We start from the raw sequence: 15,480 nt of genomic DNA, 5'->3' as shown, positions 1-15,480 counted from the left end.
ATGATGACCCAGCACATGTTCGTTTTAAGAACACCTTCACAGCAGGTTTGACAAAATGCAAAGAAGATACCAATGTGAAATTTCTAAAGATAGCTACAGCACTCGACCCAAGATTGAAGATAGGTTTATTTAATTAAAAAAATTAAAATGCCATTTCTGCATTTTAATTGAATTTGAATTTCCATCCAAATAGAGCTGGACACAAACCACAAGTAAAAAATTAATCTAGTAAATTAGAAATGCATCATTCACCATTTTCTAATATAATTAATGTAAAATATGTAAAAATTAAAGATCTGAATAAATTTAAGTCAAGCAATATAATTGCTTAAATTGATGTATATAGATATAGCGTATCTTCCTGATCAGCAAAAGAAAGGCCCCTTCCAGTTCACCCATTTTGAAGCTGGGTATCAGATCCATTGGGTTAGGGCAGTCAGATATGATGCTGGCCACATCACTCCCTTGTGTACCATTGGCTATGAAAATGACATGCCCTAACAATGTCAGCCCGGTGAACCGTTGGCTTGGGGGAAAACTTTGATTCTGACTATATTTAGTTGCAAATCAACATGTTTTAATGGTTGTCAGTTTTCTTTAGGAAAATAACTAAAGTACAAATGTAAAACGTGATAAAAAATCAAGGTGTCCTGCTTGCAGATTTAAAATCATGATTAAAAGCAGGGATTTAAATCAATTGACCCTGGGACTAAGAACTGCAGGAGTCAGTCATGGCAACTACAGAGAGTAAATCTGTTCTTTTTCTTCAATTAAGCCTTTAACACATTTTAATATTAAAAGAAAAAGAAAAAAAAAGTGTTGTTGCTTACCATTTGCCTTCTGTTCTCTACCAGGTTGATTCCAATAATCCCTAGGAAAGATCCGAAGCCAAGCTAAGGCAAAGAACAAACCAACAGAAACACACCAGGTCAGCTTATTTGGCAACATAAATATTGTAACATTCTTGTAAGGTGAGATGTTGGGCAGATAAACCAACTAAAACAATTTGTGAGAAACAGCAAAATATTTAGTATAAAATTATTACTGGCCAGAAATTATGTGATGCAACAGGGAACAATCAGAATGGGAATTTTCTTATATTTTAGCAGTTCCAGTGTGGCCAACTTTGCTTTCTTTATTCAAGACAAATCTTCCCATTGGTGTCAATGTGGAGTTTGGACCAAGAATACACAAACAGTAGTCATCAATGTTCAATAACATAAGTAATTTTTATGTCTATTTTAAAGCAACAATAAATTATACAGAAAAATATGACACTTCACATTTGTTCTACCCATGATTGTATTATAAAAGTATACATATTTAGGACACCTTCTTTGAAATGACATTATGAAACTGCAAGAGACAATGGCAACTTCTTCAGAAAATAGATGTTTTATTTTAATGCAAGTCCCCAAAATCCTAACGTTTACTTTTTTTAAAAAATTGCAAAATATTGCAGGTCCTAAGAAAAAGATGTTTTTAAAATCGCTAAAGAGTACAGTGTTTCTCATACCGTACATCCCACAGCACACACAGCCACACCTGCGGTAGCTGCACCACAAGCAGGACGAGAGGGAGAATGAAGTTCAGCTGGAGTTACCCCTTCCTCACAGAATACATCTACACTGCAGTGGGAAGATTTGATTCAAAGCACTGGGGGACAAACTAGCACTAGCTCAGGTTGAGCTAGCATCCTAAAAATAGCAGCATAGGCATTGTGGCACTGGTCACAGCCTGGGCTAGCCATCCAAGCTCAGACCAAGCGGTGGGCAGGATTGAACTCGGGTGGTTACCCTGAGTCTCTGTCAGTCGAAACATCCACACTGCCATTTTTAGGCACTAGCTCAAGCCTTCCTACTTGTGCTGGGAATCACATCTCCCAGCTGCAGTGGAGAAATACCCTCAAAGTCAGAATTGCATGGGACAGCCCCCACTCCTGGGAGGAACCAGCTGGAAGCAAACAAAGAGGCAGCTGAACAATGAGGGGAGGGAGGACGGGGAAATAAGACTCAGCCATGGTTACCCCTTCCAACCAGACCCCATCTTGAACCAGACCTATACCAGGGCCCACGTGAGATTGGGAAAAAAAAGAGAATTTCCTGGGATGAGCCAACCAGAGACTAGACAGCAACAAATACTGAAGCAGTTGCAACAGAAACCTCTAGAGGCTAATAAGGTCATCAAACTCTGTCCCCAGATTTTACTCTGGGCATCCTTTCCCTTCTGCTGGTTGGCTGCTTACTTCGACATGGTCACTTTACCTCATCCGCATGCCACCTTTCCTCCATGCCTTCTTTTCTTACTCCCCCACTTCAGTGTCTCCTCTCCCCACCTTTCGGTTCATCTAATCCCTTTTTAACAGCCCCTACCCCATCATGGGACGAAACAGGATGGATGGATGGATAAACAAACAAACGAATAAATAAATGCCACCAAAAAAAAAATATCACGGCACAGACATTGGGGAGTTTGTAAGCCATCACAATGTTCCCGCTGTTTGTATGTCAAATCCCACATCTGCCTTGTCTAATCAGATAGTAAGCTCTCTGGGGCAGGAGCCGTCTCTGTCTCCCCAGTGCCAGGCACAATGGGGCTCCCATCTCAGTGAGTCTCTAGGTCCTATTGTAATAAACAAAATAATAATTACCACCACCACACACAGCATTTACAGAAGGTGAGAGGGGATGCTGTCAGGGGTTCCTTTGGTTGGTTGTTTGGCTGGCTGATGGAGTTGTTCGTTTGTTTGTTTTTTGAACAAGCTCTGGGTCTGATCCTACAAGCTGCTTGACACAGGTGGAAGCCGGAGCCCATGCAGAGCTCCATAAACTTCAGTGGAACTCCATGTGGGCACAGAGGTCTTCCTACATGCAGTCATTTGTAGAATCAGGGCCACTAAAATTGATAATTAATATAAACTAAAGATGTAGATAAAGGGATTTTTTTCAATAATGGAATAAATTACTAAATCCCTAGTCCTATAAATATTTATGCACACAAGTAATTTTATGCAAGTTAGAAGTAGTTTTGGTAGTGTTAAGAGAACTGGGAGCTTAAGTCATTTTGCATAATATTCTTTTAAAAGACCAAAGTCACTTGAGCTAAGCCTAATGCACCTTTGGTGCCCTATCCTGTCCCACTGAAGTAAGAGCATTGTTACTGAATTCCATGGGAGCAAGCCACCACCACCCTTTTTTTAAATTCCAATTTAAATTTCTCTCTTCACAAGCAGTCTTATTTTTTCATTGCTCCATAAAAACAAACATTTAGTTTATCACATCAAGAATGAAAAACCATAATCTTACCTTACAAATGTTTGCATTTTCAGCTGCTCAGATACTTCCTAAGCTAATGCACCATAAATCTATGTATTGTATGCTGCATTCACACAGCAGGAAAGGAACAGTCAGTCAGACTTTGTGAATGAAATGTTACTAATAAAGGAAAAATGGAACCAGAATAGGTATGTTAATACTCCTCTTAGATAATGCTTTCCGCAAGATGCTCAGCTTCTTCAGCTCTCACGGAAGTGAACGGGAGTTGAAGCTCACAATATCAGAAGCTGTAATTGTACCAATACGGGTGACATTGATGTATCACGAATGCTTATGCCCAAATGAATTTGTTAGTCTCTAAGGTGCCACAAGGACTCCTCGTTATTTTTGCTCTCTCGGCTACTACAATGATCGACCACAAATGTGCAAAATATAACCATGCTTTTACAAAATGTCGTCAGCTCTAACAGCCTTAAAACGAAATAGAGAGAAAAATTATTATTAAAAGGTTTTCATTTGCAAATCATTCTGAACATTTCTAGCTATTCTATCAGCCTATTAAATAAAAACCTATAGCACTTAATTTTTAAAAAATGCTCTAGAGCAATATATTTTTTGTTTAGTACACAGACGTTTTCTCCCTAAAATAAACTAATTGCTATAATTAACTGCTTTGTGCACATGAACTTTATTAGTTATTACCCATTAAATTTCCTCTAAGGGAATGACTGCAGAAAGTTTATTCTTTTAAATGTTTTAATTTCAATTACAACTATTTAAAAGACTATGCCATTGTATTAGTCTACATATTTTAATCTGATCCAAGGACAATGCATTCTTTTAAAATTTTATTCCTGGAACTAATTTTAATTCCATTTTTAAACACCACTTATTATAGATTATTACCCTAAAATTAATCCTTCCAACAAATAAATTCTCAGCATGACTTTAACATATTAGAGAACTTAGTTAGAAAGAAGAATTGTAATTTACAAATAACGATTGGCAATGCAAAATTTATACATAGTTTTAACAGATACTCATCCCTCTTCTTAAAATGTATGATTAGATTATGAACAAGAGCAAATAGTACACAAAGTCATTCTGGTCCCAATTCAGCAGTGTACTTCAGCATGTGCTTAACTTTAAGCAAGTGAATGATCCATCCTATTGAAGTCAATGAAATTAAAGTCAATGCTAAACTATCTTTTGAAGTCGTTAAAAGCAGAGTATTTATTGGTACTTATATTCCTTCTTTTACTAAATGACGATTTAAAAGTCCAGTTAAGAATCAAGGTTGTGATAATGCATTAAGTGGTTTGAAAGTCATTACTAACACACAGTAGAAAATTATGGCCCATTCTTGAAATTGAGTCCATGTGCCTGTGCAGAAAGCTATTAAATTCAATGAGGTTCCACACACGCACAGTGGTCAGCTCTCATGCACACGTTGCAGGATTAGGGCCTACATCTGAATTACAAACATAACAGAACTAGATCTAAACATTATGGTGGTTTTCCCTCACCAGCAATGCAAGAGGATTTGAAATTTCCCTCCTCCATTGTGGTTGCTTGTGTCTACGCCATAATAGTGTATTGGTAATAATGGATAATCTAAAATACATTCCTCTACGCACAATGATTCCTGGGTAATAGCCTCCAACGGTAACATTTTCTGTTCTTGTGGTAGCTGCAAGTCCTGTGGTCAGTACGAACACAGACACGACCAGCAGAGAAACGGTGAACCAAAGCGAAGTCTTCTTTCGTTTTGCAAACTGTCCTGTTGGGGGAAACAAATATAAAATAGCTTTTCATTGCAATCTTCGCAGTACAAGTATGAAATAAAAGCTCATTCCAGCTATTTCATTTTTAACCCTTTCCCCCAACAAGGGAGAATATTTTGCAGCAGAGAGAGGATCTTAAATTATATCAAGATTAGCTGGAACTTAGTGAACTTTAATACATTGTGCACACATACAAGATGAGGTTTTACTAAGCTGAAGTGACAATAATATTTTCAGTTATCTGTGGTAAATCTTGTAATGAAGTAGTTGTTCACATCTGCAGGCCAATTCTGCAGACCTCAAACTATCCTTACCTAGGCAAAATTCCCATTTGGCTCTATATGGACAACACATAAATATGTACATTTTAAAGAAGATTAGCAGAAGCTCTGCTGTGTTATCATGAAATATTTTTTCTCTTTATATTTATCAGGTAAGCAAACCAGTTGGTATCTTCTGAAGTAAAGAAGTACAGCAGATAATGAATTTGTGATAGATTATACATATACTATTTTATTTAACAGGAACTGCTCTGTGGAATTTATTTAATCCCATTTCAATTTGGATTCAAGTACACAGGAGTAGAAGATTGCAGATAATCCTACTGAAGTCAGCCTGCTCTAAGGCATTTAACCTTATTTTTTTGTTGTTGTTTTAATTTTGAGGCAGAAGTGTATCTTTTAGTTGCAACTCTAGGTTTCTAAAATTATTATTATAGAGCTCCTGCCCATAGCTCAACAAAATTCTATAAAAACATATTTTAAAAAAAATACAATAAATCACTATAGCCATCTAAAAATACACCCTCTTAACATTCAAAATGAACAAAAGAGAAGGAGTCCACTGTGGGAAAATGTGAAAAAAAAAAAAAGGAACCAGAGGGAGAAATAGCAAACAAGGAGCCTATCAAGGAACAGAAGCAATACAATGTGACCAAATAAAACTGAGGAACACAGCTCTATTTTTGAATTTCAAATCCCACACCACAGAACAGATTAAGTTTGCAAACCAATTCTTCAATGATTTTTTATGAACACATATATAAAAACTGAGATATGTTTGTTGACATTCTTCAAACAGAACCAGCAAATACGTCAAATATTTTCTTTGGTATGAAGTGTGCTCTGCTTTACTGAAGGAAACAGACAATTAGAAATTAATCCAGGTGACTCCAGTCATCTCCTCCCCAATCTGTGCCCCAGCTGATTCAGCTTTTGGCAATAACATTTAATCTATGGTGGTCCATTGGTGGTAAGGAAGGAGAGAAGCGTGGAATAACCCATGTACCGAAATACTGATCTACAAATCCATGACACTAAAGCTGATCCAGTATGGCCATCCTCAAGAATTCAAAAACCATGAGTCAGGTTGCCACCCAAAGTCAAAAACTATCTTAAAAACAATGAGATTTTTAAAAATATTTTTTGGAGGATATGGTTATCTGCCTTCCTGTTTTTGAGCTCTTAGATTTCACATTTTCAATGAAAATATAAAGCCTTCAAACTTTTTTTTAAAAATGAAAGCTGAGATTCTCACATAATCCCATGACTCCAGGATCTGGGACTTTAAGAAAAACACCAAATATTGAGAGAGTTGTAGACCTAATTTAAGCATATGGCCGATCCTGTTAGAGCACTCCTCAAGTCTCAGAGGGGTAGGGGGGAAAAAAATCAAGAAAATCCATTACTTCAAGGAGCACACAGACCAGACTATTCAATCTGATGTCCAAATGTACATTGAAAATTCCCAAGGATTCTAATCCAGGACGACTTCAACTGCATTGCCAGCACCAGTTTACCATACTCATCTATGAGGCCTACTGTGTAACCAGAACCACAAAACTTAGTAAACTTGATACAGCCCCATGGATACAGGAAACAGCCATATGCTTGAACAAACTCATCTCCATGGTTAACTAACTCCTTCATTACAAGGAGCATGAAAATATCACAGCTATTGGCCCACATCTTTATTCTGCTTGAGGCTAGTGACCACTGAATATCTGTATAGAAACAGCCAGGCATCTTCATCCAACCACATGTCAAATTTGCATGATGGCACTTCAGAATCATCAACTGTCAGCCTTAGTCACAACAGATCAGGCATTAACCAACCAAGCCCGCTTGCAAAAGGTTTCTAAATTAGTCATTCCATCTATGCTGCTCAAGTATTTTTCAGTGGAAGCCAAAGGGATTTTCTGATATTTCACCCTGAGAGTCTTCAGTAACCTCAGTGCCTTTGCTCACCATAACCTTCCACACACAGTGTCATCTTCGAACCTACACTAACAAAAAAACACTCTCTCACAAAAAGATAAACAGAAAAGGGTTCTCAGCCCCACTTCTGCCCTCCTTCCACCACCTCAGCAGCACCAAGGGGACATAATCTGGCCACAGTTGGCCGGAGGAGAATTCTCAACTATTTTAAAGAGAGCCAGGCACTATGCCAGTCCCCCCTTATCCCCAGAATAGGATGCATGTTGTGGTGGAAGAGGGCATGACAGGGCCAAGGAGAGAGCAGAGCTCCTATAGCAGTTCTCATCTGGCATGTGACCATTCCCCTCCTTAAGCCTCCCTCCAACTCCCTTCCAACCTCTCTCCAGTGCCGAGTGTATATTGGTGCAGAACTGGGAACTTTTATTCCCCTGCCCTCAAGCTAACACATCACATAAAAACAAAGAACAAACCAAGAGAGAAAAGAAATCTCCCACTAACCTCCATCCCAAAGACATACACACACCAATCCTCAAGCAAACTGCCCAGATAAGGAAGAGAAGGTAAAAGGAACTAAAGAGGGAGATACACATTTTATAAGGAATTAATTTAAATATTTATGTAAGAACTTGACAAAGCTACTAACACATGTAGATGTGAATGTGTAATGTACACAAACTACATAAGAAATACTGGTTTCAGAGTAACAGCCGTGTTAGTCTGTATTCGCAAAAAGAAAAGAAAAGGAGGACTTGTGGCACCTTAGAGACTAACCAATTTATTTGAGCATAAGCTTTCGTGAGCTACAGCTCACTTCATCGGATGCATACTGTGGAAAGTGTAGAAGATATTATATACACACAAAGCATGAAAAAATACCTCCTCCCACCCCACTCTCCTGCTGGTAATAGCTTATCTAAAGTGATCACTCTCCTTACAATGTGTATGATAATCAAGGTGGGCCACTTCCAACACATTCAAAGGACAAAATTAGGATAGTCACATTTTTTTTTCCTCTCCTGCTGGAAATAGCTCACCTTACCTGATCACTCTCGTTACAGTGTGTATGGTAACACCCATTGTTTCATGTTCTCTGTGTATATAAATCTCCCCACTGTATTTTCCACTGCATGCAGCTGCTGAAGTGAGCTGTAGCTCACGAAAGCTTATGCTCAAATAAATTTGTTAGTCTCTAAGGTGCCACAAGTCCTCCTTTTCTTATTACCCTGAAACAGCTCTCTTATCTTAGAAGTCTGCTACCTTTATAGGCACATCTCTAGCAAAGTATTTTCAATGAATGCTACTGTTCAAGAACAACATTTCATTTCAAAGAAGAAAGAGAACTGGAGCACAACTCCAATGTGACCAGCATTCCTGAGGGTCAGACTAATGTTCTGAATTTTGAATCTTCATTCCAATGACACTTCAAAGCCAGCAAAATCACACCAGAAAATAAAATGAAGTCTCAATCATTTGGTCTCCTCAGAATCAGTAGTTTCCAAAAAGAATTAATATAGAAATGTTTTATGTTCAAAATGGACCTTAGTATGTAATCTACCAAACAATTTATATACTTCCTCAAAATTCTGTGCATGTTTGTAAAATTCCCAGTCATGAAAAATTACTTATAAAACTTATACTACAGACAGTTTTGAAAAATTTCTGTATAATTTTACATCAGTGAGACATGCATGCATAAGTTTAAGGCAGCACATATGGCCTTGCCTTAAACAAAAAACATGAAGACTTTTTACAATCTCAACAATACCAAGTGCCTTGATAAACACTGCAGGGAAAAGAACACTATCCAATTCACCTGTGAGACTCAGCATTTCCAATGCTCCAATGGCCTGGGCTGTAATGTATATTGGCAACTCTGGTGTTTACTGAGATCATTTAATATTGTCTTAACAGAATATTAATATTTTAAATGTACGTAATGCTTATCCTGAACTACATACACAGAGAATGTTAAACTATTTGTGCGGTTTAGAGCCTCAACTGGGTACTTTGCCTGATAAACGTTTATTCGGCTTATTTGTAAAGCAGTTTGAGATCTTCAAATGAACAGCGCTACAAGAACAAAGCTTTATTATTTCCCTTCTGCTATATTTTACTGACAGCAGCACTGCTGCTATTTTCAAAAAAAATGTCCATAGCTTTTGTTTGCTTTTTAGAGGGCAGATAAAAGAAAATCCCAAACATATTGTAATATAGCTACCCATTGTGGGACAGGAAGGGTTCAGCTACAGTTACCTGCAGCCAAAAACAATTCAAAATTGTTCAGTCAGAAGTATTCCTGTGGTACTGAGGGAGAAGACTGTTAGGGTCTGATTCAGCATACACCTCAATCAGTCTCCATTGGCAATGGCTGTTAGAGTGTCAGCCATGAAGTAAAGTGACCTTTGGAACAACTAGGTAACGAATGAGATAGTACTGCTGCCAATCCTTTCTAAGGGCAAATTCTTCAGTGCAGCTGCCCCTGCAAGGACAGGAGATTGTTCATCAAACCCATTAACTGTCCAACCTGTTATTGCTGAAGTCACTCTCAGTAGCAATTAGTCAGTCCCTGTTAACTGATGCATAGTGACTCAAGATGGAATGGTAAAATATTAAATTGTCCCCCACTGGAATGCCCCAATTTTCTATTAGTATCTCACCATTCCAAGAATCAAGCAAATTAAAGGAAAGTCTTCTCAGTAGACAGGTTTCAGAGTAGCAGCCGTGCTAGTCTGTATTCGCAAAAAGAAAAGGAGTACTTGTGGCACCTTAGAGACTAACCAATTTATTTGAGCATAAGCTTTCGTGATCTACAGCTCACTTCATCGGATGCATAAAGTGGAAAGTACAGTGAGGAGATTTTTATATATACATACAGACCATGAAAAAAAATATACATTGTAAGGAGAGTGATCACTTAAGATGAGCTATTACCAGCAGGAGAGTGGGGTGGGGGGAGAGAAAACCTTTTGAAGTGATAATCAAGGTAGGCCATTTCCAGCACATTTCCAGGAGTTAACAAGAACGTCTGAGGAACGGGGTCGGGGGGGTGGGGGGTGGAATAAACAAGGCGAAATAGTTTCACTTAGTATAATGACTCAACCACGCCCAGTCTCTATTCAAGCCTAAGTTAATTGTATCCAATTTGCAAATTAATTCCAATTCATCAGTCTCTCATTGGAGTCTGTTTTTGAAGTTTTTTTGTTGAAGGATACTCACTTTGAGATCAGAAATCGAATGACCACAGAGATTGAAGTGTTCTCCAACTGGTTTATGAATGTTATAATTCTTGACATCTGATTTGTGGCCATTTATTCTTTTACGTAGAGACTGTCCAGTTTGCCCAATGTACATGGCAGGGGGCATTGCTGGCACATGATGGCATATATCACATTGGTAGATGTGCAGGTGAACGAGCCTCCGATAGTGTGGCTGATGTGATTAGGCCCTGTGATGGTGTCCCCTGAATAGAGTCATCTTTACTAGAGCCCCTGCTCTAATCAAGGATCAAATGAGGACGGTCACAAATTACCACCAGCATTACATTGTGATGGCAATGTTCATCAACAATCTTGGCTGGCAGTGTGATAACAATGCATAGATACCACAGCGATACTATAAAAAAATCCAAGAGATAGATTAGATACACAGAAAATGCTAACCTTCACATCACTGATCCGTGCTCCACCAGGTATGGTCTTAAACTGCCCAAGAAAAGCATTAACCCAGTATTACTGGTGGTAGTACTCTCTCCTCTGCTCAATAAACATTTATCAGGCTAAGTACCTATTTGAGGACCTAAACCACACTAATCCCACCTCCATCAAAGGAGAAAGAAAGCCATCAGGACACACAGAAGAGAAAACAGAATCTCCTCTTCCAAGCAGGTCAGAGACAGGAGGAGAAAGGCATGTAGAGCTTACATACACATACAGCAGTTGGGTTGGATAAGAAGTACAGATCATCATTCCTAGAGTCAACAGAGGGAACACAGTGATGTTCAAACCCTTCCCAGCACCCTAAAGATGGGGAGTCAGAGAACCCCCTGTCAATCAATCAGGAATTGAGGAAAATATATTGGAGAACCCCTTTTCACAACAGCCAGCAGAAGTATATTTGGGGAAGCGTCTCCCCGCATTGACAAAAGACGTATGATTTGGTGGGAAGACCTTAGTTCAGTTTCTGCCAGAGTGAAATGATGCAACCCTAGAGGTGGAGGCATGGGTTTGGAAAAGGGAAAGGTGAGGCTTGCAAAGGGGGAGGTATAACTTTAGGATACAGTGGGTCTGTGATGGAAGGTGTGGGGAAAGAAAGATCTGTGATGCATAATTTGTCAGAGCTAGAAAAGCCATCTATAATCTACAGTCCAACTCCAAAAGGTCTAAATCCACCTTGCTTTGCTAATGCACGTACTCCTGTTAAAACCAATGAACAGTCTCCTGCAAGCAGACCCTTTGGAAGCCTATGGGAAAAATAAGAGGGAATGAATTTGGCAACGGAGGAAATGCAGAGGACAAATCACACTTACTGGGAGATCAACACCACACCATTTTGTCGCCTTGCTCTAGTCAAGGAGATGTAGATGTGAAGAGACTTGTCTCTAATTAATATTGAACGCAATGTATATTAACATCCTTGATCTATAGGAGAAAGATTTGTAAGGGGAAAAGGTTACATTTTCAATGTTTTATATTACATGATGTTACAAAGAATCATGCAATACAAGTTAACCCTGTGTAACATAACATATAATATGAAAGGGCTTATACAGGCTTTGCATCTAATATTTTGTAGCTATGAAGCTCATATTTAAGGAATGAGATTTGTATGTCTTTGGGGCTAAATTAATAATGTTTCATTATTCCAGTCTTCCCTTCAATGCCATATCTTCCTTGGCTATATTTTTCCATTGTAAAAAGAAAAGGAGACTAACCAATTTATTTTCACATCCGATGAAGTGAGCTGTAACTCATGAAAGCTTATGCTCAAATAAATTGGTTAGTCTCTAAGGTGCCACAAGTCCTCCTTTTCTTTTTGCGAATACAGACTAACACGGCTGTTACTCTGAAACCCATTTTTCATTGTGTATTTTAAAAAATGTGCTATACTAATGACATTGAACTAATCCTACATTGCCTCCTAAAACTAAATGTGATGGGCTGAGAGGTTTTAAAAAAGATATCAGCCCTGCTTTTGCTGATTACTTCCTCTTTTCTGATTAAATGCTTGACTTGTCCAGTGTGCTAAAACCATATGCAACTGCATTTGTTTCCAGGCACAAGCTAGCAGCTTTTATCAGTGCTGACACTTGTCTCCGTTATGTAGTTGTGTTGTAGAACCCATGAGTATATTGTATAGTCTAGTCCTTAAAAAATGTTGCTGAGTTTTTGAGTAGACCTTAAGAAAAAACTACCTAAATACTGTAAATAGTTTAGCTATAGTAAGTGATCTTGTGCAGTATCACTATGACTTCATTGCTTTGGCAACAATTGTTTCACCTATAAATAATTAAATGACTAGCTAATCAATGGTTAAAATGACAGTTTAACTGAATAAATACTTACATCACATAGAGAATATCCTAAACAAATCTTTGCTATTACCATTTATTCCCTGTTTTGTTTTTTTCAAAACTGCCACATAAAAATATAAAGGTCTAATACATTTTTTTTGACTGCTGTCCTGATGTTTGGGTAAAGGCAAAGTCTCCCTATACCATATTGAATGCCATACACAAGAACTACCACTGATAAAGTCAAGATAATCTAGAAAGTAAGGAACTTTGGGGGAATAATCAAATATTTAACTTCTCTTTTACATGTCATTTATATTTTCCAGGACACACACTGTACATTTAGGAACAGAAAACAACCCTTTTCAGAGACAGACTAGTTTAGCAATGAGGCACTCAATTACAATTGTAATGTAAAAATGTAAAAAAGTAAAGCCAATTGTCATGTGGATATTACAACAGCACCAGTCAAAAGTTTGAGTGGAATTGCTTCTACTACTGAATACGGTATAGTCCCATCACAGCCATAAACCATCCGTAAGTGGAAAAGAGCCAAAACTAACTCTACCCTGATCTGCTGACACTCCAAACTGCTCAGGCATAGCAACTGTTAATTTTCAGCAAAGAGAGAAAAGGATATTTTTCCACATTAGCTATATGCATGCATACACACACGCACAAAGTTTATTTCTATGTTACATTATCCTCACAGCAATTCCATGAAAATAATGCAACAGCAAAATGGAAAATGTTTTTAAATGTCCTAATGTGATAAATGAGAGTGACAAGAAAGAGCAGAATGATAACATTGACAATGGGATTATTACGACCCACCAATACCCGTAGTACTGTACTATACCATATACAATAGGTTCCTTTTTTAACCTTAAGAGTATTAACTAAAATAGTAAAAGACAAACTCTATCTGTCAAACTCAATTACCTATCTCTGCATTCTTTCCATATTGCTCTTTTAGTTGTTAGGCACTCTGTGGTATGTTTTTAGATTGCTATTTAAGAAGGTGATCAACTGGGCTTCATCTGAGCAGAAAATGATATCCTTCATTGCAAGTGCAAGTATTTATAAATGAATAGGCAAATCAGCAGTAGTGCATCCCATAGAGATTACCAGAGAATAGATTTTTCCCTGTGAAAAATTAAGATTTGCAATATTGGGTAGGGGGTCGGAGGGGAAATAGTACTTTCATGCTATCCTCACAATGTTGCAATCAGAAATCTCAAATCCAGAACTTAATAATACTCATCAAGTTTATTGCTTTCAGTGTACCAGCTACATAGGTGAGTCCTAGCATCTCTGTCCATGGCTGGTTAAACAAACAACGAATAGCGGTAACAGTAACTATAACTACCTAGATTACATTTAAAAACGGTTTTCGAGCCAAATTTAAAAGAAAAGAAAAGAAAAGAAAAGAAAAGAAAAGAAAAGAAAAGAAAGCCTGGTTACGTGTCTGAACTCTCCGAGCAGCGTGAGACTCCTTGCACAGCTACAGGGTTTGGGGGAGAGGGAGCTGGGGAGCCTTCCCAGTGAATTTCCCCCCAGTAGACGAATGTGCACTGCAGTGCTCCCAGGGCAGGGAAGTTGGCTTGACTGCACGTTGGAGAAAGCAGGGAACCTGGTGAAGCAGCAGCGGGTCAGGCGAAGGCGCGGCGCGGTCACAGCTGAGAAGCCCCCCAGCAAATCCGCGTGCGCTGCCAGGGGCTTTCCGGCCACGGGCCGCCACCTCCGGGCGAACCGAGCCGCCCCCGGAACTTCAGCGCCCCGCTGGGCTCCTGGCGCCCGCAGCTGCCCGCCCTCTGCCCCGCAGCCCAGCCCCGCAGGTACCTCTGGGCACGGGCCGGGGGCGCCCGCTGCTGCTGTCGGTGCCCAGCGCCGGGACCTACCTGTGGGATCCAACACGGCTAACGGAGCCGCCCCCGGGGGAGCGGGAGGAGGCGGCGGCTGCATCCTCTTTGCTCCCTGCTGCCCGGCTGCTCTCCAACCCCTGGCCCCTGCCCCGCGGCACCGAGCCAGCCGCCGGCGAACCCCCCAGCGCCGGACTGGCGGGCAGCGCGGAGGAGCAGCCGGAGGGAGGCCGCCGCCGCCGCCGGAGCAGAGGGAGGAGCGAGGGAGGGAGCCGCACTGACCTCGGGCTCCTCAGTGCTGTGGAGCCTGTGCGGGGGGGATAACACCACGCCCCGCCCCGCCCCGCCCCACCCCGCCGCTCGCTCGGCCTCTTCCCTCCCCCCGCCGCCTTCCTGTACCCTCCAGGGACCCCCTCCCCGCCCTGCTCGGCTCCTCCTTTGCCCCCTGCAGGGCTGGGGGCTGCTGAGAGAAATGGGCGTGAACGTCCCCTGGGGTGTTACCCTATTTTTGCTGCCCGGCGCTAAGGGGATTCTCCCCGCCGTCGCAAAACAGTGTTAAAGCGTCATGGGGGTGTTACAAAGTCAAGCAGTGGAAAGTTAGGAAATGCTGATATTATGGTTCCCTGGGGAACCTTCATTCACCCTCCCCCATAATTCACCTACGTATTATATGATCCTCTTTAATTACCTGCTCACTCATCCAGCTCAGTAAGAGTAAGGTCAAAAGTATCCACTATTGGTGGGTGCTGAATTTGAGACACCTGGGACCTGATTTTTCGGCATATATAGCATTCCCTACGTTTAAAGCACAGCTCCTATTGACTTCAGTGCATG

General features: G+C 40.1%; 1 protein-coding gene across 14 annotated transcripts in view; it reads right to left on the bottom strand.

Annotated features, from left to right (window-relative positions):
* The window catches only part of TMEM255B (transmembrane protein 255B), a 111,904-nt gene extending 96,944 nt beyond the window's left edge, over positions 1-14,960 (bottom strand). For 5 of the 14 annotated variants that reach the window (XR_012159671.2, XR_012159672.2, XR_012159680.2 and 2 more), the window contains exons 1-3: positions 14,686-14,960; positions 4,802-5,055; positions 831-893 (exon numbers count right to left, since the gene is read on the bottom strand). Coding sequence is in view for 9 of the 14 variants with exons in the window: in XM_073350614.2 (XP_073206715.1) it covers positions 831-893; positions 4,802-5,055; positions 14,686-14,749 (381 nt within the window). In the remaining 5 variants the exon portion in view is untranslated. The remainder of the gene's footprint in view (positions 1-830; positions 894-4,801; positions 5,056-14,685) is intronic. The other 9 variants (XR_012159677.2, XR_012159673.2, XM_073350610.2 and 6 more) reach the window with 3 other exon arrangements.
* Positions 14,961-15,480: the final 520 nt, after the last annotated feature.

The sequence above is a fragment of the Lepidochelys kempii genome, chromosome 1, assembly GCF_965140285.1.
Source record: "Lepidochelys kempii isolate rLepKem1 chromosome 1, rLepKem1.hap1, whole genome shotgun sequence".
NCBI classification, from domain to species: domain Eukaryota; kingdom Metazoa; phylum Chordata; order Testudines; family Cheloniidae; genus Lepidochelys; species Lepidochelys kempii.
The sequence above is the reverse complement of the archived record's forward strand: the minus strand, read 5'-3'. Positions and strand labels throughout refer to the sequence as shown.